General features: G+C 58.1%; 1 protein-coding gene across 2 annotated transcripts; it reads left to right on the top strand.

Moving 5' to 3' along the window:
• Positions 1 to 4,139: 4,139 nt before the first annotated feature.
• Positions 4,140 to 13,290, top strand: DTYMK (deoxythymidylate kinase). Of its 2 annotated transcripts, none has more exons than XM_057743863.1 (5): positions 4,140 to 4,324; positions 5,286 to 5,394; positions 8,702 to 8,792; positions 10,321 to 10,518; positions 13,076 to 13,290. In XM_057743863.1, the coding sequence occupies exons 1-5, from the start codon at positions 4,186 to 4,188 to the stop codon at positions 13,184 to 13,186; spliced, it is 648 nt and encodes a 215-aa protein (XP_057599846.1). In that variant the 5' UTR covers positions 4,140 to 4,185; the 3' UTR covers positions 13,187 to 13,290. The 2 variants fall into 2 exon arrangements, with proteins under 2 accessions (XP_057599846.1, XP_057599847.1); XM_057743864.1 differs by having other exon boundaries at positions 4,152 to 4,376.
• The last annotated feature ends 1,472 nt before the right edge of the window (positions 13,291 to 14,762 follow it).

Raw genomic sequence — 14,762 nt, 5'->3', positions numbered from 1 at the left:
GTGGGATCTTTTAGTTGTGACATGTGGGATCTAGTTCCCTGATTGAACCCAGGCCCCCTGCATTGGGAGCGCAAAGTTTTAACCACTGGACCACCAGGGAAGTCCCATCTTTCCAGTTCTTTAAGATAAATTCTTAGAATTTGTATCACTGGCTCAAAGGGCATGGTCTAAGTGCTGATACTTTTTTTTTTAATAACAATGCTTATTTTTATTTTTATTTATTTATTTATTGGCTGTGTTGGGTCTTCATTGCTGCACATGGGCTTTCCCTAGTTGCGGCGAGTGGGGGCTACTCTTCCTTGCAATGTGCCGGCTTCTCCTGTTGGGGAGCACAGGCTGTAGGCGCATGGGCTTCAGTAGTTGTGGCACATGGGATCAGTAGTTGTGGCTCATGGGCTGTAGATCGCAGGCTCAATAGTTGTGGTGCACGGGCTTAGTTGCTCCGTGGCATGTGGCATCTTTCTGGAGCAGGGATTGAACCATGTACTCTGCATTGGCAGGCAGAGTCTTAACCACTGCTCCACTTGGGGAGTCCGGAAGTGCTGATATTCCTAAATGCATTGCACAAGGGGAGGGTTATACAGACACTCCATTGATTGTGTTTCTACTTTTGTTAGCCCTAGATTTCATTAGGTTTTATTATCTTTCTTAACATGATAGAAAAAAGAAACGTTTTGTGTTTGACTTCAAGTGAGGCGAAACAGAGTTTCACACATTTGTTAACTATTTGTAGTTCTTCTATCATTTTGTCCTTTACTGTTACCAATGGGGAAATTGGTCTTCACACCTTTCACTTAAAAAAAAATTCTTTATTATGAAGGGTAGTGGCCTTCATGTGTCATGTGATGAAAATAACTCCTTCCAGACAGCAGTTTGTCTTCTTTTGTTCACATAAGAAAACTGGTAACAGAGACCGTTTTAGAAACTACAGAAATGAGATGACTCCCTAACCAGTGTCCTAACTGGAAAAAAAAAAAAAAAAAAGCACAGTCTGAAAGCTGAGAATTAACTTTTATTCGGTCGACTTTCTGAGAAACTGCTCCGAGGAGATAAGAGAAGCCAGCTTATATGAGCGTTTTTGCAACAAAGACCACGTGGTTAGAACATCAAGAGTACTGTTAATTAAAGGAAAACAGCCATCTCAAGTTAATGGATTTAAGGCTTTTCTGTGTGTGGGAAGATGCAAGAGTCTGGGCTGGCTCAAATCATTCCTCTGATCTGCACCTTAACTAGGAGGGGCCAGGGTCCTGCTTTACTCCCTCTTGAATCCCCTGTGCACTGGCTGCCAGCTGGACGTTTACTGAGATGGCAGGCAATAATTTTCATCCATGCTTTTTATTTCTGTATGTTGCAATACTTTAGATAAATCTTTGACAACAGATTTCAACATTGGGACTGTTGATATTCTGGGCCCAGTAAGTCTTTGCGGGGAGGGTCTCCTGTGCTTGTAGGATGGCTAGCAACATCCCTGGCCTCTCCCCACTAGGTGCTGTTAGACCCCCACCCCAAGTTGTGATAATCAAAATGACCCCCAATTGAGAGCCAGTGCTTTAGGGAAAGGCTAAGCTACTGTAACAAAGAAATACAGCCAAAATCCAGTAGCAGAGGAAGAATCTTATTTATGTAGCAGTCCAGGAGCCAGGCAGCCATGCTCCATGAGGTCACTCAGGAACCCAGATTCCTTCCAGCGTGGCGTCTGCTCCCAGAGGGCCTTGCCATTGTCTGCAGAATCAGAGCTGGATTGCAAGGTGGGAGGAGGGAGACTGTTCAGTCCACCGTCTTAAGGGGCACACACCACTGCTGCTCATGTCTCACTGGCAGTACTTAGCCACCAGGCCACATCTACCTGCAGGGAGGGCTGGGCAATGGCATCTAACAGGGCAGTGAGGTACCCAGCACAATCTTATTCTTCTGGAAGTAGATGAGTGCTGTTGACTGAATATCCTCCCCAAAACTCATAGGCTGAATCCCTAAACCCACAATGTGACTGTATTTGAGAGAGAATGATGAGGAAGAGAAAGTAGACCCCCTCTCTCTCCACGGCTGCACAGCACGAAGGCCGTGAGGCCACAGTGAGAAGTTGGCCACCTGCAACCCAGAGGGAGAACATCTGACTCTCCTGGCACCTTGAACTTGGACCTCCAGACTCCAGAACTGTGAGGAAAGTGTTCCGCTGTTTAAGCCACCCAGTCTGTGGCATTTTGTTCTTGCAACCCAGCTAAGACAGAGACAAAGGCTTTGATGGATACTCGCAAAGTCTGACCAGTTCCTCTGATGGAAGACGCAACACACTCAGCAGCAGGACAGGAAGGGCTGTGGGGCCTCTTTTAATGGAAAGTCTCAAACTCACAAAAGCAGAGAACCTAACAAGTTCCATGTGCCTATCAACCAGCTTCAGCAGTTACCAGCTTCCAGCCAACTTTACTTCACCTGTCTCCGAGCACACAAAGGCCCAGCACCCTATCTGAGATTTCCTCTATGAAGCCAGTGCCCTTGAGCCTGCCTATCAGGCCTCCACGGTCGTGTAGACTCAGACGGCTCAGGACAGACTTTTCTGAGACTTAAATGTCAGTGTAGCAGAGCACAGAGAACGCGGATGTACAGATGCAAGGGCTCCCCTGCACCTGCGTCAGCAATGTGAGGTCAGGACCCGACGCTGCAGTCACCCTGTGCCCATGAGGGACAAGCTAAGAGAACTTCTAAGTTGCTGACCCAACATCTGACATCGCTGAGCAGCAGAAACAGCTCTTGGCTGCCTGACTCTGGACTTTGCGTTATGTGAGATAATTAAATATCTTGACTGAAGCCAGTTAGGCTGGCACTCTGGTAGTTGCAGTCAAAGGCATCCTGATAGAAAAAGAGGCATGACACGTTGGTACAGGTGGAAGCAAAACTGCTTCTTGTATTTTATTCAGAAATTTCACTGTACTTGTGCTAGTTTAGCAGTTCCTGCCATCCAAAGGGCATCCCCAGCACATAAGGACCCACCAGCCAGTCTCCCCCTATTTCCACGGGTGACCAGGAAGGCTGTGTGTCACAGGCTGAGGTACGGCACGTGTTCCCTGCCTGTCTGCCTGGTGAGCTCATCCCATAGGTGTGGTAGCAGGCTGTCCTGGGACTTGCCCAACCCCAGGAGGGTTCTCTCGTGCACTGTAATCCCTAATCCCGTCATCCTTTTGAAAGCAGGGAAGGCAAGGAGATGGAAACTTCAGAACAAGACGCGTGAATCACAGGCAGTATCCAGCACCCATGTTTGTTTATCTGTGGCCTCTGGCTAGGGTGTACCGCAATACTAAAAGGTCTCGAAGCCTCAGTGGAGCCAGCCTCACGGCCGTTCATCTCTCGCGGGTGCTACCGGTCCGCTGCTGCGCCTGTGCGCTCGTCCCAGGGTCCCGGCGAACGAGCAGCCCCGCCAGCGCCCGTGCTGCTCCCACCCCGGGGGCGGGGAGGGGCGCAGCGGCCCGCACAGCAGCGTCTCACGTGTCCTCCCGAACGCCAGCCCTGCGCACGTGCCAGGGGCCTCTGACCCCACGCGGCCAAGCTCGGCGTCAAGAAAGGAAGCCAAGGACCGGGAGCGACACACGCTACCGCCCTTCCGGCTCCCACAGCCGGACCGAGCCAGGGTCCGTCGGGGAACGTGAAGCGCCCAGGGCATCGGCGGGCTGACGCCGGGGGGCCGCGGCAGCGACCTCAGCCCGGGCGCCCCCGGCCCCAGGCAGCCCTCGCCCGCCTGGCGTCCGCGGCGGGGGAGCGGGTGCTTCCATGGGCCCCGAGAACGGCCGCGACGCTCGCGGCCACGACCCTGGCCGCCCGCGGCCTCCCAGAGCGGGTTCCGGGGCGCTGGCTCCCCGCAGGTGACGGGCCGGGCGCTGGCGTCCGCCGCGAGCCCCGAGGCTGGGGTGCGACCGCGCCGCGACGACCGCTGAGACGGCCACGGCCAGCCTGACGGAGCGCTTCGGGGCGCCCCTGGCTGCGGCCCGCGCGGCACGCAGCGCACCCGGCTTCCGGACCGGAAGAGACGGGGCGGCCGAGGCGCCGGGCCCGGGGCGCCGCTTCCGCCGGACTCGTCCCACCCAATCCGGCCAACGCCGGCCCGCCCGAGCCAATCCCGGCGCGCGCCGCGGAGACGCCCGCCGCCGCAGCCAATCCCGGCGCGCGCCGCGGAGACGCCCGCCGCCGCAGCCAATGGGAGGCCCGGGCGGCCCGTGGACGCGCGGCGGCGGCGGGAAGGCGGGAAGGCGCGGCGATGGCGGGCCGGCGCGGGGCGCTCATCGTGCTGGAGGGCGTGGACCGCGCGGGGAAGAGCACGCAGAGCCGCAAGCTGGTGGGCGCGCTGTGCGCCGCGGGCCACCGCGCCGAGCTGCTGCGCTTCCCGGGTGGGCGCGGCGTCGGGGACCGGGGGCCGGGGGGCGGAGGCCTCTCCGGGCCGCGGGACGGGGCGGGGGGCTGGGCGCGGGGGCCCGGGCCCGGCCACGCGGTGCCCCCGGACGGCGCCTGCCCGGCCCCCGGAGGCTCCCCGCGGCCGCTCGTCACCCAGCCCTCCGCCGCGTCTTGGGTTTGGTCCCCCCGGTAGCGGTTTACCCTTGGACGGGCTTGGTGTCCCGTTTTTAATTGTTTAAGGTGAAGCGTTGCTCTTGGAAACACTTGTAGAGAGCCCGTCAGTACTTAGGTGACCACGACAAGGCCAGGGAGCACAGGCCCGGGGGCGCGGGGTGCTGTTCCGTCTCTGAGTTCTCCTTTGGCCGCGGCGCGAGGCGCACAGAGCCCTCCTGGCCGGGGCCTGACCGCTGGGCCGCCGGGGGGTTCCGGAAGGGCCTTTTTGAAGATGTGTCCTGTTAATCTGTAAGCCAGCCAGTCTGCACATCTTGCCGTTGGCCCTGCAAGGGCGTGGGTGTGCGCTGCGCTGGCTCTTCACGGAACACGTCCAGTGCTGCGCAGTCCTGGGGCGGCGGGATGCAAGGATGCGGGTCTCACGTGCGGAGGGCCGCCTGCAGGACTTGAATATCTGCCTTTTGGTAGCGAGGCGGGTCCTGCCCCGGTCCCCTTTGGTTGGCACTTCCTTTGCGGCTGCTTCCTGCCCGAGTTCCTTCTTCCTAAAGCATTTTTCATCCCAGTGTGTCGACACACTGCTGCCCTTTCTCAGGAAAAGGTCTGAACCTGTCTAAAGTTCTCGTGGAATCAAACTCAAAGTTAAACTTGGGTCAGGGCCAGAAGTTTGGCACCAGCTATTCTTAATGTAGTAGGAGAGCCTGACCTCACTTTTGTGTTTTTCTCTTCTCTTTTAGAAAGATCAACTGAAATTGGCAAGCTCCTGAGCTCCTACTTGGAAAAGAAAAGTGAGGTGGAGGATCACTCCGTGCACCTGCTTTTCTCTGCAAACCGCTGGGAACACGTGTAAACACCTTGTCTTTCTGCTTCCATGCCTCCTCCAACACTCTGAATGCAGCTCCTGTCACGCTGGAGGCTGTACCTTTACAAGGTTCTTTTATTCACGGATCCCAAAGAGCACTAGTTAATGCTTTCTTTTCCTCCCCTTCCCTTTTGTAATTAATAGATTTTAGGTAGTTCTGGGTACACAGAAAAGCTGACAGGGAAGTACAGCATGTCCCGCATCCCACTGCCCCTGCCTCCTCGCCCAGAGCTGCTCTGGTCTGTGTCTTTGGTGAACCAGCATTGACACGTCACTCAGCGAAGTTGGCAGTGTATGTCAGGGTGCGCCCTCTCCTGCTCCCTTTTTGTTTTACATCATTGTGGTGGATTCCCTCTTCACGCAGCACAGCTGTTGGCAGAGTGCCTGTGGGGTACGCTCTCAGGTGCTTCTGTTTCCATTTAGACATGTGTGTAGGTAACACGTAGGTCACTGGCGATGTTTTAACGTGAATAAATGGGATCCTACTGTACAGGCCTCGCAACCTCCTCTCTCCCTCTTCTCTCCCATCCCCGTGGCCTGCTCTCCAGAAAGGCCGCGCCACCTTGGATTGTGCAAGGCCAGTGGACAGACGTTCAGGTGGTTGTGTCTTGTTCCCTCTCACAAGCAAGCCGGCACTACTCTCCCTCTGCCTTGGCTTAGCTGGGTCTTGTCTGGAAAAGCCTTTCCCCTCCACATATTAGATGAAAATGAGGCCAGATTTATAATCTTTAACACATCTGGAGTTCATTGACATAATATTCTGATGTTTGCTTTTTGTGGATTTGTAGAAAAATAATGTCAGATCAACTGAAAATGAAAAGCTGTCGACTGCGCTTCCTCACTGCTGGTCTCCTGGCATGCAGGCCTGGGTGTCTCTGGTCCGTTTGTTCTGCCATCGTGCCCCCTTAGATCACCGCAGCCACTGCCATGAGATGCGTTTTCCTGACACTGGAAAGTCCTTGGCTGACAGGTCGGATGCCGGGCTCCCATCTGCCCTGATGCCCACCAGCTGCACGACCTTGGTGTTGCTCAGGCTCTCAGCCGGAGCCTCCTGGGCAGTGCCGTGGGCACCTAGTGCCCTTTGTAGGTCTGGTGTGCGGGGCAGGCCCAGGAGTGGGTGCTCAGTTAACCGGGCTGTTTTTGATTCACTTTCCGAGGGAACTCTGGTTACTCCCTCAGCCTTCGGTCTTCTGCCCTTCTGTGGTGCCACATCTTCACTAGGTGAGTGCAGGTCACGGAAGTCATCTCGCCTTCCAGCTGCTGGGCAGTTTCCCTGCACCGATTCTGGTAACACCCTCCGCTTCCCTCCCCAGCTCTGTCAAGAGCTGCAGATTCTCCAGGGCCATCCAGGGGTTCGTTACTGGAAGTGAATGGTGCTTCTCACTTGCCATCGCTGTTCAGCAATGCTCTCCTCCACCTGGTTCTAAACTTTTTATTTTGAAATAGTTTCAGTCAGTCAGGAAAGCTGCAGGAACAGCACCAAGGATTCCCAGGTGCCCTTCCCCAAGCTTCACCATTTGCTCACTCTTTTTAAAAATCAAGGGCTATTTTATGAAATGCTGGTTTTATCTGATGTTTCCTCACGAGTGGATTTGGGTTTGCATTTTTGGTAGGAACGCCACGGAAGTGACACCGGGTCCTCTTGCGGGCGTTGTGGCGGGATGCAGGGCCACTTGGGCTTCCCCTGATTAATTAGTGAGGGGGCTGCCGGCCAGGCTCTTCCGCTGAGTGACTCTCCTGTTGTAAATAGTCAAAAGGGGAAACACTATAAAACTATAAATATCCCCTCATGAAACCGACGACCTACCTAGTGTTGGTTAGTCATCCCACTGGAGTCGGTTATTGTGATTTTCTAGGTGCATCACTCCTTCCACGTTGATCAGCTGGCAGTCTGTGTAAGGAAGAGCTGTTCAGCCTTTCCTGTCCGTCCATCTGTCCGCCCAGCGTCAGCGTGCGCTGAGTAGGTCATAAGCACCACTGTTACTCATCTTGCTGTTCACACCGTTCCGAACGTGGCTGTGGGAATCCCTTCAGGCTGGTGCCGGCGTCCCTGTGTCACGTGTCTGGTGTGACAGGGTGTCCTCTCCCGCTCTAGCCGGGCCAGCTGCTCTGTCCCCCGCGTGGAGACCGATTGGCGTCGCTGCTCCCGTTCACGCCTCCTGTCTGCCTGCCGCCTGCCGTCTCGTCCAGTCCAGCATCCAGGCTCGTCCGCCCCGCCCTGCCCTCCACGGGCTGGTTTTTAAATCGCTGCCCTCACCTCTGTAAAGCCTGCATGGGGCTCAAGGGTGGTTGCAGCTCTGTCCTTAGAACGAGAGCACCCGGGGCTGTGTCCAAACGTCTCAGGCAGGCTTTTGCCCTTTCACTGTGTGTCCATTTGGGATACGGGTAGGTTCATTTGACTCTGTGCACAATTTTAGGGTTCCCCCCCCCATTCTTGTTGATTTTGGGTTTTGAAAGCAAAACATGACATGGTTCTAAAAGTCAAAATCATACAGAAAGGTCACTGCCCTGCCCACCCCCCTTCCGTCCGAGCCCCGCCCTCCCCTGTGGGTAAGCAGCCTGTTCATTTCTAAACAAAAACAGCAGGTACCTGTTGTCTTGTTCCACCTTCTGTCTGCTACAAAGGCAGCCACCTGTGTACTTTGCTCTGCTTTTCACCAGCGTGTCAGGAGGGTGTTTTCAGGAAGTCTTTCTCGTCCTGTGTACAGTTGCATCCTCTGTGCTTACGCCATGTTCTACCAGAGTTCTGTTCGCAAGATTAGGTAGTTTTAAGCTGTAATAGTTTGCACTTAGGAATGGTGCTGTGGTGAGAATCGTGTCCCCCCATCCCAGTAGCAAACGTCTTTTGTTCCCCGAAGTGCAAGCAGTACTTCTGGCCAGTGTCGAGGCCTCTGTCTGTACCCGTCTTCCTAAGGACTTGGGGCCAGAAGACGGTGGGGACCTGCCGCCGCCTGCTGGAGGACGTCCAGGCTGGGCCCGCCCCCCGCCCCCTTGGCCTGGCCTCTCCTCTCCCCTCCCCGCGGGGCCCGGCCCCTCCGCACCCAGACGGCCCAGCTGCTGACACCAGTTGCGCTTAGCCCTTTAGTGGACTTGTCTTTCCTGCTGGGCTTCGCGGGGAGTGAAGATCCAGAGCCTTGGGGAGTGAAAGTCAGGCTACAGGTTGCTGCCCGTGTGTGATCCCTTCGTCGTGTTGGTTTCTGGATTGAATTGTGTCGTCAGGATGATTTGAGCGTGAGACTTCAGGGCCTGTGACGCCGGGACCACGGCTCACAGGCATCCTCTGTTTTGTAGGCCGTTAATTAAGGAGAAGCTGAGCCAGGGCATCACCCTGGTCGTGGACAGATACGCCTTTTCCGGGGTCGCGTTCACCAGCGCCAAGGAGGTGAGTGCCGTCCGGCCCCAGCGCGTGGCTTGTGCCCGGTGTGGCCCCCACGGGCACGAGCAGTCGTGGCATGAGTCTCTTTTGTAGCTACAGGTAATTTTCACAAACACAACTGCATTTTGCATTTGGCTGTCACACTCCCCCCTCACATGTTAGCACCGGTGGCCCATCCAGCGTCTCTTCAGAAGAGACGTGTGAGTGTCTGGGCTGCTTTCGTGCTGTTTTCCTGACTCCCTGTCCCGGGGAGGTGCTCTTTCACAGGCATAGTTGCAGTGACTGCACTACCCTTTTTTCTGATTTTTATTTAGAAATTTTCAAACATATACCAGCAGAGAAAATAAGCCACCTAGCACCATCACCAGCCTCAAAACCTTCTGGTCTCTCTGACCCACCAGGCACATCATCCATCCTTCCCAAACATTTCAGTGCACGTGCCCAGGAGAGCTGATCAGAAACCTCCTCTCACCCGCATAGGTGAGCAGCCGCTGCAGGACGTCGTCCGTCAGTGTGCAGAGTTCCCAGTGCTCTCAGAAGCTGTTTGACTTGTGTTTTTACAGTTAGATTGAATCAGAATCCAGCTAATTAAGGTCCATTCTTGAAATCTTTTTTTTTTTTTGGCACACGGGCTTAGTTGCTCCGTGGCATGTGGGATCTTCCTGGAGCAGGGATCGAACCTGTGTCCCCTGCATTGGCAGGCGGATTCTTAACCACTGCGCCACCTAGGAAGCCCATTCTTGAAATCTTGAATCTCTTAACGTACAGGTTCCTGCATCTCTTTTTTTTTCTTCCCGTTAAAATTTTTAAATTTTTATTTTCTCAAGTCTCCTGTCAAGAGGCACTGGGTACTTGGTTATCTCCTTTTGTGGTAACGGCCTTTGATCGTGGTTAATTCACAAAGGGCTGCAAAAAGAACCAAAGAGATAACCTTTTAACTCTGCCGGTCTTCCTGCGTGAGCTAGCGCGTCCTCCTTTAGGACAGCCGCCCTGAGGCGCCGGTCCCTCGGCTTCACCTGTGACAGGCACGCAGGCTCAGGAAGGGCGGACGGGCTCCCCCTCTGCTCAGGGTGGCCTGCAGCACGAGCCTCTTAGCCCACAGCTGGGTTCTAACCCGAAATCTTCAGAGCTGCCTGCCCTTGGGTCACAGCCTTTCTGGCTCTTCTTTTCCAGAAATGGGGACACGCAAGAGGGGGCGCCCGGGGCCCTGGCCAGGGTCTTCCCCTCTCTCTGCAGGAGGGGCGACACCCGGCCCGTCTGCCACGTGGCCGGAGGGCGTGGGGCGCATGCGTGGTGCCCTTGGTGCCGGGCCCTGCGTGCCGCATCCCGGGCCCCGGAGTGCCCTGGCTGCTGTGGACGCGTGCACGAGTCAGCGCAGAAGCAGGTGGCTGAGGGACCTGAAGCGCGGAGCCGCCGCCGCGTGCGAGCTCCCCCTTCAGCGCCGGCTTGCGTCCCCCTTCTTGATGAATTTTGAAACGAGAAGTGAGACGGCATTAAGCCAGCTCTGTGTAACGGCTGGGTTCTTTGTCGCCAGAATTTCTCCCTGGACTGGTGCAAACAGCCGGATGTGGGTCTCCCCAAGCCAGACCTGGTGGTGTTCCTGCAGCTGCAGCTGGCGGAGGCCGCCGCACGGGGCGAGTTCGGCACGGAGCGCTACGAGAGCGGCCCCTTCCAGCAGCGGGCCCTGCAGCGCTTCCAGCAGCTCCTGGGAGATACGAGTCTGCCCTGGAAGGTGGGCGCACCGCGTTCTGGTCCCGGGGGGTGGTGCCCCAGCTCTGGGCCAGGGCAGAGCTGCACAGGCAGCGGCTCCAGCGCAGCCGTCCTGCGTCAGGAACCAGTCCAAGCCGGCCGTCCAGCGGGTGCCTGTGCCCTGTGGACCTCCGCTGTCCGAGGCCGGCGTCCAGAACCCTGGGGCCACTGGTGTCAGGGCAGCAGCACTTTAGCTCACGTGCAGCCGGGTCGAGTGTGGGACCTTCCCGTTCCTTATGCGGTTCCAGCCCCGGCCACCCTCGGCCCTCCCTCCACGCGGACGCCAGGTGCCAGGCAGCCCCCCACCCTGCGGGCCCCGGCCGGCACCGCCTCCACCCGCCACAGCCGCCGCCTCCCTGCGCTCTGTCCCCGCAGTCTGGTGCTCACCCACTTCAGGGCCCTTCACCCAGGGTCCCGGCCCCCCCTCCCAGCACAGCCGCTCCTCTTACTGATCGTAGCGTCCTTGGCCGGCAGGGCTGCGTCCGTACCACCCAGGCAGGTTCCGCAGTTTGGATTCTCGGTTTTGGCACCTCAGGCTTCTCCCTCGCCCTCCGCCTGTGCCGCCACGCTTTCCTGCCCTGCTTGGGGCTTGTTTGTGGCCAGGGCCGGGCTCCTCCGCGTGCAGGTTTCGAGCACACCTTTGACCTTTCCATTGGTCTCCCATGTGCTCAGGGAGTGGAGGGCGGGTGAGTCCCTCCCCAGGTGGAGGCTGCTGCGGTGCCTCACGTCCCCATCACCTGCGGGCTGGTTCTGTCAGCCACTGAGTTCCAGAGTTCTCCTCTGTTTCTCTGGTTTTTTTTTTTGTTTTGGTCTGTGCCTTGTGGCATGTGTGTGGGATCTTAGTTCCCTGACCAGGGATCGAACCCAGGCCCCCTGCCCTGAGAGTGCAGAGTCTTAACCACTGGACCACCAGGGAAGTCCCTCTCTGGTTTTCTTTTTTAATTAGTTCTACCTGGTGTATGTTACTCTTGATGTATACTGCATTTCACGCCTGCTAGGAACAAGAACTTACAGCATCAGGAATGTGAAAGGGGAAGGCCAGCCGCGCACTCCTTCCTGCACTGAGTTTTGGTCATCTTGTTTCCCGCAGCTTTAAGAACGTCTTTTAATGTTTCCTATAGGGTAGGTTTCCTGGCATACGATCCTCAGCTTTTTTGGTGAGAACTTTTTTTTTGGTGAGCTTTTTTGTTTATCAGAAGATTTGTATTTTTAGTATTTTTCAAATTTTTAAAGCAGTCACAAACTTACAGAAAAGTTGTAAGCACAATACAAGGGACTCTTCCCTAGGACCATCTGACAGTAAATTAGTACCTGACCCCGCCTCCCTGTCCAAATCGGGCCATTCACAGGGATCCGCTCCTCCCGCCTAGACCACCCCACCCCCGGCCCACTAGTGACCTTTGTAACAAAGGATGTGGTTCACAGGTCCATCTCTCTGGTCTTCAGCCTGCAGCTCTCTCACCCGTGTCGTCTTGCAGCTGAGCCTCAGATCGACTCTGATTGGACGTGGGCCACATGCCTTCAGTGTGTCCCACTCCGGCGATGGTCCCCGTGACCTCTTGCTTAAGCGGTTCACGGGGAAGTCCTCCACATCCCTCTGTGAGGAGGTGCTGGGAGACCACGTAGAAACCTCGCTGCTCGCAGACAGCGAGTTTGTTTATACGTTTACATCTGTGCAGACATGGGTCTGTATGGTTTACTCACCAGCGGCCTGTTCTTGCTATTTGATGCCCAGGTTGCCCCAGCTCTGGCCCCTGGGTGCCCCCCACGCCAGTCCCGGGTCCTTCTGCTCACCCCCTGCACTTCGGGGCCCTTTCTGGTCCCAGCACACGGATCCCTGGGCTTACCCTGTGCTTTCCCGGCCCAGCGTCCCCAGGTGTTCCTGGTTCCACGTTGTGGAGAAAGGGAAATGGTTATCTGGGCCCCCAGAGGACAAGGAGGTGCCGTCTGCCGTGAGCTGCCTGGGACGGCTCTGTGCCAGAGCTTTGCAGCTGGGGCTGTGGCCAGCGCGGCGACCGTCAGGCATAGCAGGGGGCCTGCGGGGAGGCAGCGTCACTCCTGACAGGCCTCACGCAGCCGTTACAGCTGCCTGAGTGCATCTACGCCTGGAGTTTTTGCAGAATCGGCTGCCTGGAGGCTCTCGGTGCCCAGGGCTGAGCCTTGGTGGAGGAGGGGGCTTCCGGGCACACCAACCCTCGTGCGGCCCAGGACGTGTCCCTCCCTCCGGCGGAGAGTCACTCCTCGTGGGCTGGCTCCCCAGTGGCCTGAGGGCCACGTGTCAGCAAGGCGGGGGCAGCCGGCTCTTAGGATGAAGCCTGTCTTCCCAGGGAGGAGAGGAGTCAGACCCGGGTTGGGCTCCCAGGCAGAACCTGGGGTCCAGGCACGGCAGGAGTGCGGCCTGGGGTGGCACCAGGTCCTGCAGGGACAAGCATCTGGTTAGGGCTGCAGCCGGGCTCACTGTCCCCAGGGGAGCCTAAGCTGTGCCCTCCAGAGCGCACCCTGCACGCTGATAACATTAACCAGACTCCCCCCCCCGCCAGATGGTTGACGCTTCCAGAAGCATCGAGGACGTCCACAGGGAGATCCGCGCGCTGTCTGAGGACACCATCCGGGCTGCCGCACACAGGCCGCTGGGGCAGCTGTGGACGTAGAGGGCAGGGCCCCGGTCTGCCATCCACGAGGCGGCTGCACGTGGGGCGTCTTCTCCAGCCCTCACCTGTGCCCCGGAAATACTAATAAATGACTGCTTTCCTTACTGAAGCTCCACAGTGACTGTGTCCAGGCAGTTCCACCAGGGTCGCTGAGCTCCTCAGAGACACCAGTAAAGAAAAGGTGGAAGCGGCTGTGGGCAGCCCCGGGCCCAGCGTGCCAGGGCGTCCTCGCCTCGGGGTGCGGCTGTGGCTCCGGCTGGTCCCGCCTGCGCCTGGACTCGGAGCGCCAGCCTAGCCAGCTGACCGCGCAGGGCCCCGGCCAGGCCGCGTCCGGGCGGCCGCTTCCCCGCGTCGTCTGAGCACAGCCAGCACTGGCTTTGCCGTTCCTTCTGTTAAGATCAGAAATGCAGGCGTGTGACCCCTCCACCCCGTGAAGTTACTCCAGGATCCAGTGCCCGGTAGACCCCACTGGAGCCCCGCCGTGGGAGGAGGGCAGAGCCCCCATCTGCAGGGCACGGCGGGGCTCAGCGCCCTTCTGTGTGTGGCCAGGGAACTGGATTCCGAGCAGAACAGGATGTGACAGAACGGTTTTAAGTGACTCTCACAAGACAGTCTGACCAGCGGTTGGGGAGAACCTCCTGCACGCCAGGCGGGGTCCCTTCTAGTCCAGGTTGCACAGACAAGGCCGCCCACCCACAGGTGCTTGGCAGGTGGGGGCAGCCCAGCCCTCGAGGGAAGGCAGAGGACACGCACGCTGGGGGCGGCCGCGGCCGTGCCCTCGGATGGCTGTGCGGTCCGTTCAGAGGGCCCCGCTGATGGCACCGGGCTGGCTTCAGGCACCCGTCCGTCTGAAGGGCCTGGCTGTGTCCACCCAGGCGTGCAGCACACACTCGAGGTCAGAACTCGAGGCCCGAGATGGGGTGATGGGAGCCGTCGGGAACCGCTCGTTGAGTCACACCACTTTTGTTCAGGAGGCCCAGGGTCACCCACGGGGACGGCCTGGCCACCCTCCCATCTACCTGCCATGTGACCTTCCACGCGACCAATGCCACACGCTGGGTGAGGGAACCAAAACGCGGGCCGGGGATCTTGAGCGCCTCGGGCCTCCAGGGAGGCTGCGTGGGCAGCACAGGCCCCCTCGGGGCTTGGCTGTGGGCGTGGGGCGGGTCGGACCCCAGGGCAGGAGAGGCGGCGCCGAGCGGGGCCTGTGGGCAGCTGGACGGTGTGAAGGCAGCAGCGGTCCAGGAGGCCGCGAGGTTGACCGGCCACTTCAACTTTTCACTACATGCAGGCCGGGTTTTAAAACACCCGGCCAGGGCCGCGGCGGCCGGCACGGCTGAGGGGCTGCACGTCCCAGGGCACCCTGAGCCACGGGCCTCCCTGTAAGAAGCCTGCTGGGCCCCGTGGCCGGCAGAGTCACGGCCCCCAAGACACCCTCATCCTGACGCGGGCGTGCCTAGGAGCCGGAGAGGACGGGCCGCCAGCTCCAGGGGCCACCCTGCTGACCTCCGCCCTCCAGGGTCCTGAGGCCAGCGCGGCCTCAAGCCCGGGCGTGGAGGCTGTCACAGCTCCAGAG

This window comes from Hippopotamus amphibius, chromosome 8, assembly GCF_030028045.1.
Source record: "Hippopotamus amphibius kiboko isolate mHipAmp2 chromosome 8, mHipAmp2.hap2, whole genome shotgun sequence".
Classification (NCBI taxonomy): Eukaryota; Metazoa; Chordata; class Mammalia; order Artiodactyla; family Hippopotamidae; genus Hippopotamus; species Hippopotamus amphibius.
The sequence above is the reverse complement of the archived record's forward strand: the minus strand, read 5'-3'. Positions and strand labels throughout refer to the sequence as shown.

Excerpts from the sequence above, each read along its gene's own strand:
- DTYMK (XM_057743863.1), top strand. The coding sequence starts at position 4,186 with ATGGGAGGCCCGGGCGGCCCGTGGACGCGCGGCGGCGGCGGGAAGGCG. Across the intron at positions 4,325-5,285 it reads GCACGCAGAGCCGCAAGCTG|AAAGATCAACTGAAATTGGC; the intron begins GTGGGCGCGCTG and ends CTTCTCTTTTAG. Across the intron at positions 10,519-13,075 it reads ATACGAGTCTGCCCTGGAAG|ATGGTTGACGCTTCCAGAAG; the intron begins GTGGGCGCACCG and ends CCCCCCCGCCAG.